The sequence below is a fragment of the Nomascus leucogenys genome, chromosome 5, assembly GCF_006542625.1.
Source record: "Nomascus leucogenys isolate Asia chromosome 5, Asia_NLE_v1, whole genome shotgun sequence".
NCBI classification, from domain to species: domain Eukaryota; kingdom Metazoa; phylum Chordata; class Mammalia; order Primates; family Hylobatidae; genus Nomascus; species Nomascus leucogenys.
The window spans coordinates 64,966,176-64,988,819 of NC_044385.1; the positions used below are offsets into that span (position 1 = coordinate 64,966,176).

The following is a 22,644-nucleotide window of genomic DNA, read 5'->3' on the forward strand; positions in this document are numbered from 1 at the left end:
AATGGTATGTTATGTAAACATTAATAAAAGAGGGCAGGAGTGTTATCTCGATACCAGCTAAAATTAATTTCAGAGCAAAGACAATTGGGAGAGACAGAGAAGGGCATCACGTAAGAAAAAAAGAGTCAGTTCATGAAAAAGATTTGGCAATCTTAAATGTATATGCAATCAATAACAGAGCTACAAAATATGTGAAGCAAAATCTGATAGAACTGAAAGAATAAATAGACAAATCAACAATTGTAATTGGAGACTTCAACAAGCATCTTTCAATAATTGGTAGAAAAACTAGACCTAAATACTATCAATGTTATATATATATAAAAAACTCAACAACACCATCAAGCAACAGCATCTTACTGGCATTTATAAAGTGCTCCACCGCTGGTTGGGCACGGTGGCTCACACCTGTAATCCCAGCATTTTGGGAGGCCAAGGTGGGTGGATCACCTGAGGTCAGGAGTTGACCAGCCTGGCCAACATGGCAAAACCCCATCTCTACTAAAAATACTAGAATTAAGGCCGGGCCTGGTGGCTCATGCCTGTAATCCCAGCACTTTGGGAGGCTGAGGCGGGTGGATCACCTGAGGTCAGGAGTTTGAGACCAGCCTCAACATGGAGAAACTCAGTCTCTACTAAAAATACAAAATTAGCCCGGCATGGTGGTGCATGCCTGTAATCCCAACTACTCGGGAGGCTGAGGCAGAATTGTTTGAACCTGGGAAGTGGAGGCTGCAGTGAGCTGAGATCACGCCATTGCACTCTAGTCTGGGCAACAAGAGTGAGACTCTGTCACACACACACACACACACACACACAAACACACACACACTAGAATTAGCCGGGTGTGGTGGTGCGTGCCTGTAATCCCAGCTACTCGGGAGGTTGAGGCAGGAGAATTGCTTGAACCCAGGAGGCAAAGGTTGCAGTAAGCCGAGATTGTGCCATTGCACTCCAGCCTGGACAAAAGGGCGAGACTCTGCCTCAGGAAAAAAAAAAAAAAAAAGGGCTCCACCCCCTAGCAGCAGAATACAGCAGAACATTTAGGTACCCACAGAACATAAACCAAAATGGACTGTATCCTGGATTTTAACAAACATTAAGAATTTAAAAAAAACTGAAATCATGTAGAATGTATCCTCCAGCCAAAATAGCATGAAATTAAAAATAAAAAAGTAAGATAACAGCAGAATCTTAAATACTTGAAAAATAAACAGCACACTTTTTCAGTTCTTTTTTTTACATTTTCATTTAAGTTCTGGGGTAGATGTGAAGGATGTGCAGGTTTGTTACATAGGGAAATTTGTGCCATGGTGGTTTTCCCTACCTATCAACCCATCACCTCGGTTTAAGCCCAGCATGCATTAGAGATTTTTCCTGATGCTCTCCCTCTCCCTCCCCTATCCACAGGCCCCAGTGTGTGTTGTTTCCTTCCCTGTGTCCATGTGTTCTCATTGTTCAGCTCCTACTTATAAGTGAGAACATTAGATGTTTGGCTTTCTGTCTCTGCATTAGTTTCCTGAGGATAATGGCTTCCTGTTCCATCCATGTCCCTGCAATGGACATGATCTCCTTCGTTTTTATGGCTGCATAGTATTCCATGTTGTATGGGTACCGCATTTTCTTCATCCAGTCTACTACTGATGGGCATTTAGGTTGATTCCATGTCTTTGTTATTGTGAATAGTGCTAAACAGCGAGCACACTTCCAAAGAGAACGTCTCAAGGGAAACAAATATATTAAACTGAATAAAAATAAAAATACAACATATCAAACTTGAATTAATACAGTTAACGTCAGTGCTGAGAGGAAAATGTATTTCACTAAATGTATACAATAGAAAAGTAGAAATTCCTCAAATAAAAATTCAAGCTATCACATCAAGAAAGTAAAAAATAGTAGCAAAATAAAACCAAAACAAATACAAGAGAGAATATAATAAGGATAAGAGCAGAAATAAATGAAACAGCCAAAATAAAACAACAAAGAAAAGCAAAGAAATAAAGCTGGTTCTTTGAAATTTCAATAAAATTGACAAACCTTAACTAATAATGATAAAGAAAAAAGGGATGTCATAAATTACCGGTTTCATGAATGAAATGGGCTATCCTTACAGACCTTGAAGACATGAAAATGATAATAAATGAATGTCATGAACACCTCCACTCACATACATTAGACAACTTGGGGAAAATGGGCCAATTTCATGAAAAACAGAAACTACCACAAAACTCACCCAATCTAAAATAGATAATTTAATAGCCCTAAAATGTAAGGACATTTAATTTCTAATTTTAAAGACTCCTGAAGAAGAAATCTCCAGGACAAAATGGTTTTACTAAAGAATTTTATGTACTGCTTAAAGAATTGACACCAATACACACAATCTTTTCTGAAAATAGAGAATCTTTCCCAATTCATTTTATGAAGCTAACATTACTCTGATATAAAAATAAACAGTACAAAAAGGTAAATTATAGTCCAGTAATTCTCTTGAACATGGATACACTAATTCTTAACAACATTAGCAGTAGAACTCAGCAATGTACACAAAGAATTACACAGCATGTCCCAGTGAAGTTTTACTCCAGTGACTGCACACCTAGGCATTCATCCCACTGAAATAAAAACTTTTTTTTGCACTTGTAATTGGCTTCCCCTCTGCTTTTGTTGGCAAGAGCAGGTTGGTGTCCCAGGCTTAGAATCCATTTTTCTCTCTTTCTCTCTGTCTGTCTCTCTGTCTCTATCTTTGTCTCTTTCTCTTTCTTTTTTTACAGAGTCTTGCTTTGTCGCCCAGGCTGCAGTGATGTGATCTCGGCTCACTGCAAGCCCCGCCTCCCGGGTTCACGCCATTCTCCTGCCTCCCTAGTAGCTGGGACTACAGGCGCCCACAACCGCACTGGCTAGTATTTTGTATTTTTAGTAGAGATAAGGTTTCACCGTGTTAGCCAGGATGGTCTTTATCTCCTGACCTCATGATCTGCCCGCCTCGGCCTCCCAAAGTGCTAGGATTACAGGCGTGAGCCACAGTGCCCGGCCAGAATGCATTTTTCCTCCCACACCAAAGCACCCGCGGCATGGATGAAGCAGCCTGGAGCCTGGCTGCATAAGCCTGCACAGCAGGAGGGTCCCAGCAGGAGGGTCGAGGTGCCACTGCCTGGGTCCAGCTCAGAGGCTGCCAGGGAGGCTCCGAACTGGCTCCCTGGTGCTGGCAGTGTCCTGTTCCCAGGATCTGCATGTGGGGGTGCCTTCCTGCATCTCCCCATCAGTGGTAGGTGCTCCTCCAAGACCCCTCTTGCAGGCCTGGAGACAGCGGCCTGCACCTCAACCCTACTGTATGCCAGTGAAGCAAAGCACCCCGGGCCAGAAGCCCCACAGCTGTTGGCCCTGGTTTGGACACCAGGCAGGGGGCACCAGAGCAGGAGCTAGCAGCCCAGCCCCGATTCTGTGGCCCCAAGTGCCCCGTTGATGATGGCCCTGTGTTCTAGGTGTGGACCAAGGAGGAGCAGGTGTGGAAGGCGCCTCAGGCAGGCCCTGGGCTCCGTGGGCGTCTTGTGCGCGGAGATTTTGAGGCCATTTGCATCCAGCTCCGCCAATCCGAGCTCTGAGCTGCAGTGGTGGCCACCCGCAACAGCACCACCACTAGTGTCTTGGGGACTTTCTTTAGAGGAGGCTGTCAGCATCCTCAAGTTCCGGGCGCTCTAGCCCCAGTCCTGCTTCAAGAGGCTTTTTCCCACCACAGGCTTCTCCTCAATGGCCAGAAAACTTGGCCAGCTCTCAAGAACTTTGCTAGTAACGCAAGGCTGTCATTGACATTTGTGGCGCCAAGACTTGTGCACGCGGATTGCACACATCGGCCACTTCCTGTGCCACGTGCAATGACGCCATCTGAGGCGCGCCCGCCGCACGCGCGTGCCGCACACGCATAACAGCTTGGCTTACCTGTAACGGCTAGGCTTCGCTTTGCATTCCTTGCTTGGCTTGGCGTTCCTTGCTTGGCTTGGCATTCCTCCTTGGCTTGGCGTTAGTCGCTTTGCCTGGTGTTTCTTGCTTGGATTGGCGTTTCCTCCCTCGCATTCCTTTGCTGGGCTTGACCTTTTCTCTGCTGGGTTTGGCATTCTGTTGACTGGGCTGGGTGTTTCCTTGGGAGGGGGGGCTTGGCCTTTCCTGGGGGTGGGTGTGGGCGTGGGCGTGGGCTTTCCCCGGGTGGGTGTGGGTTTTCCCTGGGTGGGGTGGGTTGGGCTCCCTTGCTGGGGTTGGCAGGTTTTGGCTGGGATTGACCTTTCTCTTCAAACAGACTGGAAACCCAGAGTTTCCTGCTAGTTGGTGAAACTGCTTGGTAGACGCGATCTGCTCGCTACTACCGGCCTCCCCTGGCTGTTAAAAGCAGATGGTGGCTGAGGTTTGTTCAATGCCCACTGCCTCTGCTGCGAAGAAGCCATTTGATCTCAGGAGCAAGATGGGCAAGTGGTGCTGCCACTGCTTCCCCTGCTGCAGGGGGAGCGGCAAGAGCAACGTGGGCGCTTCTGGAGACCAGGGCAACTCCGCTGTGAAGACGCTCAGGAGCAAGATGGCGAAGTGGTGCTGTCACTGCTTCCCCTGCTGCAGGGGGAGCGGGAAGAGCAACGTGGGCGCTTGGGGAGTCTACGACGACAGCGCCTTCATGGAGCCGAGGTACCACGTCCGTCAAGAAGATCTGGACAAGCTCCACAGAGCTGCCTGGTGGGGTAAAGTCCCCAGAAAGGATCTCATCGTCATGCTCAGGGACACTGACATGAACAAGAGGGACAAGCAAAAGAGGTAACCAGGCCTGGGCTGGGAGGAGGCGGGACATGGGGGGATGATGGGGACAAACCCTCCTGGTGCGGGGAGGGATGAGCCTGGCTTTCTTTTCCTCCGCAGGCCCCACACCACCCTGGGTGTGGAAACCTCAGAGAGGTCAGGGCCCAGGTCCCTTTATAAACAGCAACACAAAAACAAAACTTTAGCTGATTTCCAATCCAATTATAATTTCCCTTATAGAACACTTAAGAGACTGTTTTAAAGTGATTTAACTAGCAAAATTAAGTCAATGCAGCAGATTATTTTTAATGTACACATTTTAAAAGAATGTTCTATATATTATAGAAAGGTTTATATTGAGAACTAAGTCCCATAATATATCATCTTCTGGGCTATTTTTCAAATAAAATCCAATATAGATTTTATATCGATGTACCCTATGTAAATATGTTCTTTACTGAGTAACCTTAAAAGGAAACTGAAATGGGAAGATGGTTTGTGTCTTTGAATAGGAAGGTTCATTTTCATTAAGATGTGAGCTCTTTTGTGTTTATCACTTTTACATAAGCCAAATAAAAATAGCAAAGTCTTAGTGTCTTTAAATTGCACATGATGTATTTTATCATTGTGATAAATTAATTTTTTGTAACAGAATGGAAAAAGACTTGCTTTTCCAGATATCAAAATGTGCATGTGCTATTTCCACAAATTGTTTACTAACAGCTGAGAAGACATAAAGTAGAACAGAATAGGAAGTCCAGAAATACCCAAATATATGTAAGAATTTAGCTCTTGATAATGGTGATGTTTCATATTGGTAAAACAAGATGAATTATTCATAAATTAAATGCAAGCTGTTTGGAGAAAACTACCTAGATTTTTATGTCACAAAAATAAGTTCCTGGAGTATAGATTAAAAACTTTAAATATACAAAAGGAGAAAAGTACCAGAAGAAAACACAAATGCCTATTTATATGTGCAAATATTTATTTATTTATTTATTTTTCTGAGACAGACTCTCACTCCGTTGCCCAGGCTGGAGTGCAGTGGCGCAATATCAGCTCACTATAACCTCTGGTTCCCGGTTCAAGCAATTCTCTGCCTCAGCCTACCGAGTAGCTGGGATTACAGGCGCCCACCACCACGCCCGGCTAATTTTTTGTATTTTTCATAAAGATGAGATTTCGCCATCTTTGCCAGGCTGGTCTTGAACTCCTGTCCTTGTGATCCACCTGCCTCAGCCTCTCAAAGTGCTGAGATTACAGGCATGAGCCACTGAAACTGGCATATATATGCAGATATAATAAAATAAACTCAATTTAAAATTGGGCAAGGTACCTTTTTGCATATCTACCAGTGACCTGTGCACATAGGAAAACATGGTGTTCCTGGTAAGAGAAGGAATTTAAGTTAGAAGAGGAATGAAAGACTGTTTTCTATTTAAGTTAGAAGAGGAATGAAAGGCCAGCCACGGTGGCTTATGCCTGTAATCCCAGCACTTTGGGAGGCCAAGGCAGGTGGATCATGAGGTCAGGAGTTTGAGACTAGCCTGGCCAGCATGGTGAAACCCTGTTTCTACTAAAAATACAAAGAATTAGCTGGGCATGGTGGTGTGCACCTGTAATCCCAGCTACTCAGGAGGCTGAGGCAGGAGAATTGCTTGAATCAGGGAGGCAGAGGTTGCAGTGAGCTGAGATTGCACCCCTACACTTCAGCCTGGGTGATGGAATGAGACTCCATCTCAAAAAAATAAATAAATAAAAAATAAAAATGAATAAATAAATATAAAGGAATGAAATACTGTTTTCTGTCCACAAACTTTGTGAGGGTGAAGAACAGTGGTACTTATATACTTGCTGAAAGTTTAAGTTGCCGCGACTTTTCAAATAGACACTTTGATGGTAAGAACCACATTTTTAAAATGTGTATGCCTTTTACCCATCTATTCCATTATACTGAAATACTTATATGAAACAGACACAATTGTTTTTCTTAGTATTGCTTAAAATAGCCATGTATTGAGAAGAACTCATATAAAGATTTTATGAACAAATTTCAGTGCACCCACAGGATGGGAGAATATGTAACCATTGAGGGTGTCAGTAGATACAGAGATATGTCGACATGCAAAGATGTAGTTTGCTATATCAAGTGAGAAAAAATCAGCTTGCTATACTTATACACAAACAGAATCTGCTCTTGTGTTAGTTGAAAATATGTAGAAAATATAATCAAACTTATTTCTGGGGATTTGTAAGTGAAGTTTTTCCCTTTCTCTTATCTGTGATTTCTGCAATGAACATCTGAAAAGTTTTAGTTAAGTTTCATTAGTAATGAAATAATCCTTGGGAAGAGAAGGAATATGCTACTTGCATAGAAACAAATAATTTCTTACATTCTATTGTTTATTTTTGTACCTGTGGGTGGCTATCTTCTGTGAACTTTTACCCTCTTCAGAAGTAGAGGGATTCTGTTTACCTCTTCTGGTAGATTTTATTGTATATATATTTTATTATATAATTATCTTTTCATTATATATATATATTAACATGTGTAAATAGTATGGATTAATTATTTTAGTTTAGTTATATATTTATGAAAACTAAAATAGCAAATATAAATGATCATTACTATTGCAAATGTATTGCTCTACTCAACAGGAGTTTTCTTTTAAAAATATTGAACTTCCAAGCTGTGTTTATCCATTCTTTCAATCTGCTTAGTCATCAGACATAAGCCAGACACCTATTATGTGGCAGGCATATTCTGCTATCTCTCAGGATCCTTCCACCTTTGAAAACTTCATGTTTACCTGCTAGGCCTGAGCAAGCTGAGAGATTTAAAGTTGGGGCATTAGGACTTAATCTCAGTTGAAGCTTTTCCTCCCTCCTTTCAAACAAAAGCATTTCCGAAGGTAGAAAATAGTAAAAGATAAAACTTAACTGCCCTTTTGAAAATTTATGAGTCTTGGGTAAAGACTGTTTTAGCTGTTTTAAGAACTCAAATGTGGTACATAAACAGCATGGAATACTATGTAGCCATAAAAGAAAGAACAAGAGCCTGTCCTTTGCAGGGACATGGATGGTGTTGAAGGCCATTATCCTTAGCAAACTAACATAGGAACAGAAAACCAAATGCCGCATGGTCTCACTTATAGTTGGGAGCTAAATGAGGAGAACACACAGACACCTACAGGGAAGCATCACACACTGGGGCCTATCAGAGGGTGGAGGGTGGAGGGTGGGAGGAAGGAAAGAAGCAGGAAATAGAACTAACGGGTACTGGGCTTCACACCTGGGTAATGAAATAATCTGTACAACCAACACCCTCGGCGCACGTTTACCTATGTTAGCCAACCTGCACATCCTGCACCTGTATCCCCAAATGTAAAAGTTGAAAAAAGCTCCACAAATAGTTTCATAAATCCATTTAAAAAGAGAAAATTTATAACAGTCTTAAATCCTAATATGAATGATTGGAAATATCTGATGTACATACATTGTATAAATCTAAGTATTGAAAAAAATGAGCCCATGCTATTAATTTGAATTTCAATTTTTCTTTGGCTTAAAGTTTTTGAAAACCAAAGTGAGAAATAGATTATTTTGGAAATTTGTTTTTGTTTTCACCTCAGCCCTCTTATTCTACAATTCTTTTAAGAACTAAAATTTATCTAAATGCTAGTCATCTGACTGGAACTGCCCCAGACCTGTTATAGATACCATATTCTACTTAATGTAAGGCACCAGGGATTGTATGATGCCCCATTATTTTATGTTTCAATAAGAGAGTTATTTAAATGCTGCCAATTATAGTTATAGTAAATCATGAATTATAAGTGGGATTTCAGTGTAAATGTAAGTATAATTGTATCATTTCACTTAATTCAAATGTTGTCTTTAGTGGTATTAGTAAAAATTATAACATCTCACAATTTTTGAGCTGTTATTTGTGTTAGGAACTATTCTATGTTTGTGTAGAGTCTTATTTGAGCATTACAGTGGTTTCCTCTGAGAAACTGACTATTTTCATTCCCATTTTATTGATGAGGAAATTGAGACAGCAAAAGGCTAAGCAACAGCTAGGAAGCGACAGAGCTTCAAGTAGGATTCCAGCCCACGTTGAATGTCATCCAAGGACTATGCTCTTTCTATTCAAATAGGCTGCTCTTTCATTAATACAGTGAGTAATGAGAGGTAATAAGTAGTGTGCTTTCTTCAAAGGAAAATTTAGTTTGTTTTGAAGGCAGAGTAATAGCATGTTTTTCAGTGTTTGCAATTACATGAATCATTAATGTGGCTGTAGCTAGTGCACTACAATTTCCTAAAAAGTCCTTTCACTCTCATAGGACTGCTCTACATTTGGCCTCTGCCAATGGAAATTCAGAAGTAGTAAAACTCCTGCTGGATAGACAATGTCAACTTAATGTCCTTGACAACAAAAAAAGGACAGTTCTGATAAAGGTATGCAGTAGTCAACTATATCAGTGTGAGATGGGTTTGATTTCAATAGATAGCATAAAAATGAGTTTTCTCATTTAAATATAACTAGTTGGTGAAAGCTGTGGAATGTTATTTTGAATTCCTAGGACTTATAATTTGTTTTTGGTCTAATACTGACAGGCCATACAATGCCAAGAAGATGAATGTGCGTTAATGTTACTGGAACATGGCACTGATCCAAATATTCCAGATGAGTATGGAAATACTGCTCTACACTATGCTATCTACAATGAAGATAAATTAATGGCCAAAGCACTGCTCTTATACGGTGCTGATATTGAATCCAAAAACAAGGTATAGATCTACCAATTTTATCTTCAAAATACTGAAATGCATTCGTTTTATCACTGACCTGTGTAAGGGCCAGTTTTCCACATTTGGAAGCTCAAGCATAACCTGAATGAAAATATTTTGAAATGACTTAATCATCTAAGACTTTATTTTAAATACTGTTACTTTTAAAGAAGCATTAGACAGTACAGTTTTTTCAGTGCAGTTGTGGTTAATACTTTTTTTAAAAATCACTGAATTTGTAAAATGTAATACTGTTTTTTTTTCAATTTTTCCCTGCCAAGTTTTTTTTCCCTAATGAATGTAAAATGACAAAATTTGCCCTGGAAATAGGTTTTACATTAAAACTCCAAGAAAACTTAAACATGTTTCAGTGAAAATTAATCCTGCTGCTTTGGCAAATTCCTAAAATACACTAATAGATATGAGGTGATGTATCTCTCAGTGGCAAGGCTGAAGATATTTCTGATTGCTCATGAGGCAGAAATGGAAAGGGAAAAACACAGCAATCAGAAATATCAAGGTCAACTTGGAAATTAGGTAATGGGGGAAAAGGCCATGAAGAGGTTTTGTGTGTGTGTGTTGTTGTTGTTGTTCATTCGTTTCCTTTGTATGGTGAGACAAGGTTCTTTTCCATTTTAGAGAATGACAGTTTTCAGTTTGGGAGAGGGAGTTAGTGGGTTGTAAACTGCCTAGAGATCAATTTTAGGAGGCCTCTGAGGAGCCAGGTTGGCAGTGAATATGTGGTAATGTAGTGGGAAACCCTTGAGCAGAAAGAATAACAAGTAATTAACTGACTTAGTATCCTATTCTGGTAGAAATGGCCAATTACAGTCTCAAATCTGCTTTCAATTCTAGAATGTCTTGATGGGAAGGTGGGAGACAAGGGGATTATAAGTAACAAGATCAGGCTGGATTTTGAGTTTACTAGACCTTGTTCTACTCTTACCAGGGAAAATTATGTGGTGTTTTCAGCAAATGAGTCTCTCTCCTGCTCTTTCCTCTTTTTGGCCAAATCCTCAAATGATAAAGGGAATTGTTTTTGTGGATGAAAAAATGAGACTGAAGTAATTGTCTATTACACTAGCTTCCAGCTAGAGTTGTGCATTCCAGTTACTTCAGGAAAATTTTTAAATAATCTGCAAGTCTAGGTTTCCCCTGAAGATTTTGACAGAGTAAGTCTAATAAAGCTTGGATATTGTAGGTTTAAAAATGTTTCCTTGAAGCCAGGCATGGTGGTGCAGGACTGTAGTCCCAGCTGCTAGGGAGGCTGAGGTGGGAAGATTGCTTGAGCTTAGGAGTTTGAGTCTAGCCTGGTCAACATAATGAGACCCTGTCTCTAACAACAGCAACAACAACAACAACCACAAATTTCTCAAAATCCAGATACACTCCTGCTTAAGAACCACTGAATACATAAGTATAATGTGTAAATTCCCATGTTTCAGAAACTTAAGATACTTCTAGAAGAGTTGGAGTTGGATATGTGCTAATTCCTTTAAATATTTCCTTTCCAATAACATTAATCTAAATTTTTGTTTTTGTTTTTGAGATGGGGTCTCACTCTGTTCCCCAGGCTGGAGTGCAGTGGTGCAATCACAGCTCACCACAGCCTTGACATCCCTAAGCTCAGGTGGTCCTCCAATCTCAGTTTTTGTATTTTTTTTTAGTAGAGATGAGGTTTTTGCCATGTTTCTCAGGCTGATCTTGAATTCCTGGGCTCAAGTGAATCACCCACCTCAGCCTCCCAAAATGCTAGGATTACAGGTGTGAGCCACCATTCCTGGCCTAGTCTGACTTATCTCTGTCATTGAGACATTAAATTGAATATTATTGGCACTATCTGTCAGCTTACAGAATAATACCTTTTCCTTTCTACCATCAGTTATTCACTGACATTCAGAAGGTCTTTAGAAATTTGCAGTGAGTAGTCTTTCAATAAGTAAACGATGGCCCTCTCAGGACTTTGTGTCCCTTTGTTCAATCATTCAAGTGCTTAGGTTAGTAAGTCATTGTTAACAGCAGAGTTTTCTCAATTAGAATTGTAGCAAATTCTAAACCTTTTTTGTCAATTGAAGCTGTATTACGGACTATCCAGTATGTCTCTTAAGTTTGTAGAGCTTTGGCTTAATCAGGATGGCAGGTTTAAACACTAAAAACCATGGAGTTATTAAGAATACAGATAGGAATTCTGTTAGTTTCAGTAATCATATGAACTGATTATCTAGTTAACAATCTGGAAAAATTAAATACAAATAGATTTTAAATGAATAAATGTTGGAAAAATTCTTGAAATGGGCAGTATGAGTATTAATAGCAATTTTTATTGCACGTTGGAGCTTGAACTTTTGGTAAAACATGTGAAACTAAAGAAATATATTACATGCAAATTCTTGCTTTATATACAAAAATTTTGTCTTAGGGTTGGATAATATAGAGATAAAAGATACAACCCCTGTCCTCAAGAAGCTCTTTGTTTAAATGAAAAAAAAATTATCATCCAAAACTGCCATGCAAAATGCTGGTTTAGAAGCAAAGAGTCTTGGAAACAGTAAATATTTAAAACGAATTTTTGAGATGATCAGAGTTAAGGTGGTGAGGCAGAGAAGGGATGTTTCCAAGTGAAGGAGCAGCATGTGGGAAAGTACAGAAGAGTGAGAAGGAGGAGACTACATTTTATTTACTTTCTATGAGTGTGAGTCCATAGGATCTTATATAAAGCTTCCAATTCAGTTGAGAAATACATAATTTTTTGAATTACGTATTGTTTTTGTTTTATATTGTTTTGCATTGTGGCCTCACACCACTTTTGCTTGGCGTACATGACCAAAAACAGCGAGTGGTGAAATTTTTAATCAAGAAAAAAGCTAATTTAAGTGCACTTGATAGATATGGAAGGTATAGTTATTTCTTTTAATCTGTGTGTTGTTCTAGATTGATAGCAGTCACTCAAGTCATAAATAATAAATTAATACAATTATACTTATTGGGACATAGTGATCAGTATCAACACAAATCAGTTAAGTAGAAAAGCAATTATTTGGACTGGGCAATATAAAGAACTGTTTTATTAGGATTCATCTTCTCTTATTATATTGACTGATGTTATTTGTTGTATGACGTTTTTGTTACGTGATCTTATGTTAGCAAAGGGATTTCATAATAATTTTATGAAGTTTGAACTTTAACTTTCAGTTTAATCTATGACTCAGTATTGAACTTCTTAACCCTTTCTAGTAGTTTTAAACCTCTGTGTCTTATATGCTTTTCCACTAAATATGCTGTATTAAACATAAATAGGAGTTGAAAATCCTTTTGTCTTTCCAATGACTCTGCTTTAAGTTGCTTTCTTTGAAGAATATTAATGTTAGCATATCCCTACATGACAATTAATTGCTATTCCCACATACTGTGGGTTCAACAGCTTTTTTCCTTTTTTATTTCCAGTGTATTTTGATGTTTTATTTTTAGTTGGTATGGAGAGAGGGAGTGAAGATAGTTTTAAGTGGATACACTTTTCCTTTAATGAAGGCAAGCCATAGATGGGTGATAAAGAGAAAAGAGCTAGGCTTTGGATTCACACAAGACTGGATTTAATTCCTAACTTTCTTACTTGCTAGGTATGTGACAGTGGGAATGTTATTTACCACCCCATATGTTGTCATATGTGAAAAGTAGGAGAATATATCCTTCAAAGTTGGCTGTGCATAAGCAACAAAGATATATGTGGCATTTAATTCAGTGCCTAGCTCATGCTTATTGGCATCATTAACTGAAACTCCTGTGACTACTATTCTTACCATTATTATTAATATTACTGCTTTCAGCATGCAGAGAGCTCTTATTTATCTTACCCCCTAGCTAATTTTCTATTACAGCATATCAGTCTAGGGAAGCTGTGATAAAATCTTCACTTAAATCTTTGTCCACTTCAGATAAGTGGCCCTAGCTTTGTTTCTTGCCCATCAAAGCACTTTAAATTAGTAGCTTCTACTATGCAATACCCCACTGAGATAAGAAGTTTCCTTTTTTTGTCCCTTCCTTTTAACCTTGGTGGTATTTTACAAAGATGAACTCTTGAGCACCCAAGATGCTTATGTCTTTTAGTGCATGTAAATGTTTGATTCTGCATGGACAGGCAAGATGTTAAATTGGTAAAGTATATCAAATTAGCTTTTAAAATAACTTTATTACAGTTGCTAAGGGAGAAATTATCTCTGTCATTTTAGAACTGCCCTCACACTTGTTGTATGTTGTGGATCAGCAAGTATTGTCAGCCTTCTACCTGCACAAAATATTGATGTATCTTCTCAAGATCTATCTGGACAGACGGCCAGAGAGTATGCTGTTTCTAGTCATCATAATGTGTAAGTGTTTACATTAAAAGGCTAGTTAATGCTAAACTGAGGTTTAAAATAATTATAACAATCGCATCTTACATTATCAGGTGAGATGTCATAGTTTGGTTCAAGTAGTTTTAGAGTGGCAATGAGTTAGTCCCCTGCATCAGCCAGAAATCAGACAAAAAGCAAGACAAGTTAGAAGTACCAATGGGTGCAGGATTCTTTACCTCAGGACTTTTAAGACCTTTATCCTTAGAGATCCCAATATTGTTCATTTCATCCAAGTATAACACCTATGCATGGGATAAAAAAGAGTGTCATATCTTTGATTTTTCTGATTAGTTATTTGGGTCTTGAAATGTCCAGTTTAGCAGAAAGTCTTGTACTGTCTTCTGGGGACAATCTCCTACATACTCCTTGAATTTTTCAAGAACAGAAGAGGTTCACTAAATCCAAGGAAGACAGTCCCTTTTATCAAGTCAGAAGGAGGAGAAAAAAAAGGACATTCCAATCATTCTGTTGTTTCCGTTGTTTCTGTTGCTGCATTGTTGCCACTCAAACTGGTCCTGCTTCCTGGTAATTGTTGACCTTTGACACCAGGATGCCCTTACTGATTCAGATCCCTCAAGTCTTCATGGTGATTCATACAGTGACTTTGAAGTTACAACATTTTTTACTTCCCTTACCTATGCTTATATGCTCAGCCATTTTTCCCAAAGCACCAGCACCCTGCTCTGGCCGCTGGGCATCCTGACTTTATCCGCACACAAAGTGAGCAAATTAACCCTTCCTCTCGTATTCAGAACCTAATGTGGAACCCACATCTTAGCCAAGAATTAGCTGAGACCTTCATGGTAAGAGATCCTTTCAGGCCGTTGTTGGTCTTTTCTCTAGCAGATATTAGGTGGGCTTGTTCTAAAGGGTCAGAGGGGTTCAAATAATATGGCAGAAAGAGATCAGTGTTTGTTTCTTCTTCTTTACTACCAGATCTGTACTGTGAGGCACCTTTATATCCTGTGTAGAACCTTAGGCAGTAGAAAGTCCCATATGAGCCTTCCCCGAGCAGTGGCTCCCAGTTGTGGTTGGCCCCTTGAGAGATCTGATTTACATGATAATGAAAATCATCCAAGCTACTTCCATCTCTAGCTCAAGATTTTAAAATATTTTCAAATTTTACCTCACAGGAAGCCATTGAAGAGAATTCTCAGTATCTCAAGTAGGTTAAGTAAGTAGTGATGAGTCATGGACAAGGCTCTTGTCCATGACTCATCACTAATCATGTGTAAAAGCAAGGCTTTGTGCCTGCTTCGGCAGCACGTATCCTAAAATTGGAACAATACAGAGAAAGTTAGCATGGCTTCTGCATAAGGAGGCAGCACAACTTTTTGAAGCATTCCGTATTTTGTGCAGTCACTGGAAGGTCATTTGACTATTTGCTGACTAGCTCTAAGGAAACAGTGTGAATCAAAGCAAAATGGGTGCCACTAAAATATTGAAATTGTGATTTGTGCTGCAAAAATAGTCATAGAAGATGGTCTATGAGATGATTTAGAGCTGAATAACGTGTTCGGTGCAAAATATATTGTTAGTATGTATGTCAAAAATTGGAGAATGTCAACTTTTAGATTCTTCATGAAAACTGAAAAAAATAAAAGTAGAGTTTCGGTCTCCCATGTCAGCTGGAATTGAACATCAATATAAAGCATTATCCTAACAAACATCTGCTGGCTCAGAGTTTGAGTCTGTAGAGAAGGATCATTGGTCCAAGCCAGGTCTTAACATCCATTGGTTTTTCTGCCCTTGGTGTGATTGGTCAACTCCATAATAGTGGACAATCACATTATCTACTTTAATGAGATATTTATGAAAAAATTTAGTTACAAACTATGACATAGTTGAGATGCCCTGAATTATAAGCCATAAGGAGTAGGACAACTAAGAAACAAAATTAGGACTTAATAACATTTTCTGAAAACTACAACATTTGCATATTAAAACCTACGAACAAAATGCACGTTGGGTTTTATTTGGGATTCCAAGATAATTTTAGTCATAAAGCTTAGGAACAGATTATTCCATTGCTTTACTATTTGTCTAAGCATTTAAAAAATGTTATCTTGTTAAATCTTTATAACAACCTAGTGAAATAAGGCAGCAAAGTCCTCACTTTAGAGAAGAAGACATTGAGCCTAAGAGAAGCAAGTTGTCCAAGAACAAATAGCTGTTCGTTATGGAGCTAGGACTTATGCAGAGTTGGGACACTTTCTATTATGTCATGCTAATGCAAGCTGATTTACTGGGTCACAGTGCCCTCAATTTATGAGCATTCCACCTTATTTTTTTTTCTTTAATTAGAAGCTTAAAGAGAAGTTTGTAGAATGTACTCATAAGTGGATGGGATAATACTGTTAAGTTCTGATATTATGATATTGTTTGAAATATTTTAAGAATTTTACATTTGGTAAGTATCTTTTATATCAGTATTAAAATAGTAATTTGGTTTATTACATTTTTACACATAGAATTTGTGAATTACTTTCTGACTACAAAGAAAAACAGATGCTAAAAATCTCTTCTGAAAACAGCAATCCAGGTAAGACTTGTGATAATGAATTACTTTAGGTCAGTTGTCCACAATGTTTTTGGCATCAGGGACCAGTTTTGTGGAAGACAATCTTTCCATGGGCTGGGGGAGGGTGGGGATGGTTTCATTTATTGTGCTACTTTATTTATATTATTATTACATTGCAATATATAATGAAATAATTATACAACTTACCATAATGTAGAATCCGTGGAAACTCTGAGCTTATTTTTCTGCAACTAGATGGTCTCATCTGGGGGCAAAGTGAGACAGTGACATATCATCAGGCATTAGATTATCATATGAAGCACACAACCTAGATCCCTCGGATGAGCACTTCACAACAGAGTTCATGCTCCAATGAGTATCTAGTGCTATCACTGATCTGACTGGGGGCAGAGTTCAGGCGGTAATATGAGCCATGGGCTGTGGCTGTAAATACAGGTGAAGCTTCCCTGGTTTGCCTGCTGCTCACCTCCTCCTGTGTGGTGCAGTTCATAATAGTCCACGGACTGGTACCAGTCTGTGGCCTGGGAGTTGTGGACCCCTGCTCTGGGTGGTCCTACCATAGATAAAATATAAAAGTAAGGAATTTTTGACCACAAAAGAATGCCGAAGCATAAGTCATGTTACATATCCTTGTCTCAACAAGGTCTCACTATTACCGACTTCATTCCTCCTCATTTGAAGTTGGAAAGAGATACATTTACTTTGTTGGAACAAGATGTGTTCTTCTACCTGCTGGTCAATTGTCTTGATAACAGTAATTTTGTTAGAATAAGATGCTCTGCTACCATTTACCAAAAGCTTGTCATAATAAATATACAAATTGCCCAACTCTAGGCTCAGCAGATTATAATAAAAGTAGAAAAATTTTTCACAATAACAAAAATACTAGTATGCCACCTGGTTGTGGACACTTAATACATTGTATAATCCAAACTGTATGAGGACACCTTTAATTTAGCCATCTATTTATCAAAGAGCTTCTGTAAGTTAGGTCTTATAAGTTGCAGGAGACAAAGATGGAATAGATGTAGTTTTGATCTTTAAGGTGCTCATAATAGAGCTGTCTCTATTTCATTTCTGTGCTTTTTCAACAGAATTTACAAAGAAAACATTTCTATCTATGTTTTCACTTATCCACTTAACAAACAACTATCAAATGTCTTTTAGATACTAACCATTTTTCTAATGCTACAGAACACACATAATTAAAAATACAGACAGGGGCTTGTTATTATCATTGTCATTTTTATTATTTTACTGCTTTATTCAGTGCTTACTGTGTGCTAGATGCCCACTGGAACCTTATAATTTATTATATATTAATTATGTGCCAGACATATGTGATGAGGAATGAAAGTTTTGAAAAAAAGTAGGTATGATTCAAGATAAGCATGCAGAGTGAGAAGAATTTTTCTAGGTAAAGAAGCAGAAGAATAATGTTTGGCAGAAGGAACATGCAACAATACTGTGTGTTTGCCAGAACATCTAATGAGATTGCCTGTTTGGCAGGAAGTGCAAAAGGTAAGATGCTTGAGTGAACTTTGCAGGGTTTCTGAGCAGTTCACTTTTGCTAGTACCAAAAGTGTGAGACACCAGATGTTGGGAATGAGGTGAATACTTAGCTAAGGCAAGTTTATAATAGACTTTTTTAATACTATAGGAATGAGTAGGTCTTATCCTGTGGGCCATGGGAAATTTACCAGGTAGAATGCTTTGGACTGTAAATACTAGATGAGCAGTGGCTAAAACAGTAGGAACCAGAGTTGTTTTGGTTGTTCAGTGATATCCTATGATCCCACTTGTCCCTCTTTCAGCTGTGCTGTTGGCAGTGTTTTATTCATGTCTCCTTTCATGGTTGGCTAATCCGCAGCAGCTCCAAACATCTTGTTCTCACAACACAACATCTCAAGGGCTGCTTTTCTTCACGTGTGTCTTTTAAACAGGGAGAAAACTTAGAAGAATGCAAGGGGCTTCCTGTAACATTTCATTGGCTGGGTCACACCACATGCTTATTCCCAAACCAGGCACTGGGAAGGCGAATACATGATTAGCTTAGAATAAACATTTCTCTTTCTGAGGCTGAGATGGGGGATTGGGATAATAAATATCCCAATAGAGTTGTGTTTCTTCTGCAAGAAAGAATAAGGAATGACTATTGGTAGGGAGCCAACAATGTGTGCTGCAGGGGCTCATTGGAGAAATTTGAGCAGGGAAGTCACAAGATTAAATTTGAGTATTAAGGCATATTCTACTTATGGTATAAAATGGGTTAGCAAGCTTTCTCTGTAAAGGCCAGGTGGGAAATGTTTTAGACTGTGTGATCTCTGTCAGATCTACTTAACAAGGCTGTTGTCTGTTGTTGTAGTGTGAAAGCCACCATGATTATATGTAAGCAAACAGGCATGACTGAGCTCCTATAAAACTTTATTTACAAAGCCACAAGGCAGATTGGATTTGGCCTGTGGCCTATAGTTTGCTGGGACTGATGGAAGATAACCATGAAAAGAAACCAGGAGACAAAGGAAGCTTTTGCAGTAGTCAGCTATAGTTTCCATGTCACACGTCCTTGGACTAGTATCAATGTATTATAAGGTTTTCACCTGTCCATGGTGAAATAAAGTTTGGAATCTCAGTTACTCATTTTAATGCGTTGGCCTTTTTTTGATGTTATGTTTTTTCACTTGTTTTGCTTAATTTTTTTCATGTAAGAAATAACATTAATAGTTGGCAGGTAGAAGAGAGGTATAGTCAATATGATTTAATGATAATTGAGTGAGAAAGGTTTGGGGGACAGAGATAAATGTCAGATAATTTACAGATTTCGACGTTGTACAGTTGTATTTAACATGGACATGAGGAAGGAGTAGGAAATTTTCTGGTGAATACAGAAGAGCAAAGAGCAGCAGGTCAACAGGAATGACTGTTTTTTTCTGTTCATGTTTAATGGAATATTCATGTAGGATATTTTGAGTATGTAATTGGATAACCAGCATTTATAACTTGCACCCTATTAGTTTGACTCTCAGTAATAAGACTTGTCAAAGATCCACGAATCTGAAAGTTGATGATACATTGCCATGTGTATCACCATCAATGATCAAAAGTCAGCATCCACAGAACACAGAATTGGGACAGATGAACTTAATAGGTAAAGATGAATATCAGAGTTGTGTTCCTCTTAGGGAATGATACTCTCCATGACCTGTGTGAGTCACAGCTGCCAGGAAAGAAAGAGAGCAAGGAGCATATTAAGGAAGCACAGCAAAGTCAGTCCTAGAGTGCCCTGCTTGACTTCATGTCATAGTTCTGACTTCTAAAAAATCATTTTCTGCAAAATGTGCTCTGTGTTTTCCCCTCTTGCAGCCTGCAGCCAAACAGAATCCCTTTAGCAGGGCATTTTTGTGTTCTTCCTTTAAACAAAGCAACATATAAATAACAAAAAAGAAGTAAGAGTGTTTTTTGTATAGGCTAGCATTTAACATAAACTTGAGAGTGAGTACTAGGATTATACTTAGAATTTATGGACTGGGTAGGAAGACTAGATAGAAATCTAAAAATTTGCTGACTCAAACACGGTGTGGCTTTTTTGCTTTATTGTCACAGCTCTGAATTCACAACTATAAGTTATATTCATATATACTACAAAGCACCTTCCCAAACAAATACTAAGTGATTTATTATAATTTCTATGACTTATTATAGAATTGACTTTCCAAGTGTTCATGAGAATTATTGAGAATTTGCTACATAGTATCATCTCAGCTGTGTCCACATGAACTAGCTGTCACCTTGTCTTAATGAATAATGGCTCACTAGGGATATTGGTTTTGGCATTAAAATGATCTACATCTAAACGCAGATAGGACCAGGGACCACTCTTGAACGTTAATGTCTAAGCATCTTAAAATTACACATAAGGCTTTCATAATCTCACTTCTGCCCTACTCTCCATCTTTAGCTCTTTTCCCTGTGTGCCCTTTCTCTGGCATTACTGAGGGGCTGGTAATGCCCTACTCACTCCTCCTTCTATTGTAGGCAAATACTTTCACTCTTTCAGGCCTCGCTCCTGCTCTTGCTGCTGTGTGGCATGCTGTCACCCTTTCTTGCCCTCTACCACTTTTAATCTGGCTAGCCTCAATATTTAAGTCTCTGCTTGGGCAGGTGTTCTAGAAAAGCCATCCCTGACAGGTTTTATTTCTTTCTTTTTAAACCCTAAAGTCTAGCGTGTATGTAGCAGGACTCAATAAGAAATTTCTGAGTAAAATAAAGACTGTTTTTACAAAGATGATGTGGAAGACTGTGCTCTGCAGTCTTGGAGCAGAGGGGACAGACATGTGGAGGAGTAATGTACGGTTCAGGTGGTAAAGATGCAGTAGAAAAATCAGTGAAGTACTAAGGCAACCTCAAGGAAGGGGTTACCTGTTTATCTGGGGAAAGACCTGCAGAATCAAGGAAGACTTCCAATAGCATTGTTTTAAAAGATGAAAATAAGGCCAGGTGTGGTGGCTCACACCTGTAATTTCAGCATTTTGGGAGGCTGGAGCAGATGGATCACAAGGTCAAAAGATCAGTACCACCCCGGCCAATGGTGAAACCCCATCTCTACTGAAAACACAAAAATTAGCTGGGCATGATGGTGTGTGCCTGTAATCCCAGCTTCTCAGGAGACTGAGACAGGAGAATCATTTGAACCAGGGAGTCAGAGGTTGGAGTGAGCTGAGATTGCACCACTGCACTCCAGCCTGGTGACAGAGCAAGACCCCGGCTCAAACAAAAAAACAAAAAAAAAAAAAGAAAAATGAAAATAAATTTGTCATAATAGTGGACGGAAACATTTTAGATGTTAAGAAGACATTGTACACTAATAAAGGTGTCAGTGGTGATTTTGGAAATCATTTATAAGGTATTATTGTTGCAGAAAACAGGAGGCAGGAGACACCCAGTGGGTCGAACAAGAGGATTTTATTTAGGTGTGCACCAGCTCAGCAGATTTGCTTCAAAAAGCTGAGCCCCGAACAAAGACAGGGCTTGGCTTACATAGGCAAACTTACAGAAGAAGAACAAAGGCAGTTAATCATATAGTGACAGTTTTGCAACCTCCACATAGCTTGTGACCTTGCAGCTGCATTGAAGGAAAACAAGAATTTGCAAAATATATGCATTGGTAAAAATAGCTATGAGTAAATGCTGAGAGGAAGGGGAGATGGTAAGGTGATTTGCTTTCTTAACCTTGCTCTGGGATGCCTGAAGCCCATACCTGTGGGCTCTGGCTTCTCAGACAGGATCACTATGACCTTTCCTGGGCCCTGCCTGTTACTATCCTTAGAGTCAGAGTTGCTAAGTGCAGGAAAACTTGTTTCTCTTTAAAACTAAATTTCCTTTTCTTTACATTTACTGCTTCACTATTAGGAAGTGAACAACATACTGAGTTACCCCATATGTTTCTACTGTATTTTAAAGTTGTGTTTCTGGTGATTTTGTTCATTTATGTTGGGTGGGTGAATTTGTGAGTGAATCACATCAGGTGTCTCCCCAAGTGGCTTGTTGAAGTTTTGGAGAATTATTTCCTAAGTAACTATTTCATGAAAGACTAAACACACAGTTTATGAAATAAAATAAAATGTCTTCAATCTATTTTTATAAAGGCAATAGTTTTTAACTGTTCTAAGTGGTTCATTTTAACTGAATATATGGATTTCTCAACAGAACAAGACTTAAAGCGGACATCAGAGGAAGAGTCACAAAGGCTTAAAGTCAGTGAAAATAGCCAGCCAGAGGCATGGAAAATTTTAAATTTAAATTTTTGATTTAATGTTGTTTTCTTTGCTTTAATAATATTAGATAGTCCAAATGAAATTACCTTTTGGACTAGGTTTTAAGAATCAATAAATTCTGTTTTTTAAGAATTTTTTAATAGACTCTTAAAAAGTATTTTAATAAATTCAGCAATCTCATTAACAGAAGAATCAATAAATTCTAATTTAAGATTTGATATTTAGCTTAAAAACATAACAACTATAAAATTTAAAATACTCTTATTTTACAGTATTCTTAAAATATTCTTATCTGCATTTTTGATTAGCTTATAGCTAATCTTCCCTTTTGGAATAGAGGCAAAAACATATTCCAGAA

At 38.7% G+C, this 22,644-nt stretch overlaps 1 protein-coding gene and 1 non-coding gene across 2 annotated transcripts in view; both read left to right on the top strand.

The window, feature by feature from the left end:
* The first annotated feature begins 4,390 nt into the window (after positions 1–4,390).
* Positions 4,391–22,644, top strand: part of LOC100598080 (POTE ankyrin domain family member B2) — a 36,792-nt gene continuing 18,538 nt past the window's right edge. Inside the window, 7 exon segments of the mRNA XM_030812517.1 lie at positions 4,391–4,800; positions 9,132–9,246; positions 9,406–9,579; positions 12,368–12,474; positions 13,806–13,943; positions 16,442–16,512; positions 22,219–22,289. Coding sequence (XP_030668377.1) covers positions 4,391–4,800; positions 9,132–9,246; positions 9,406–9,579; positions 12,368–12,474; positions 13,806–13,943; positions 16,442–16,512; positions 22,219–22,289 — 1,086 coding nt within the window.
* LOC115835267 lies at positions 15,218–15,324 on the top strand. Its single transcript, XR_004030258.1, has one exon. It is a non-coding gene; the product is annotated as a U6 spliceosomal RNA (small nuclear RNA).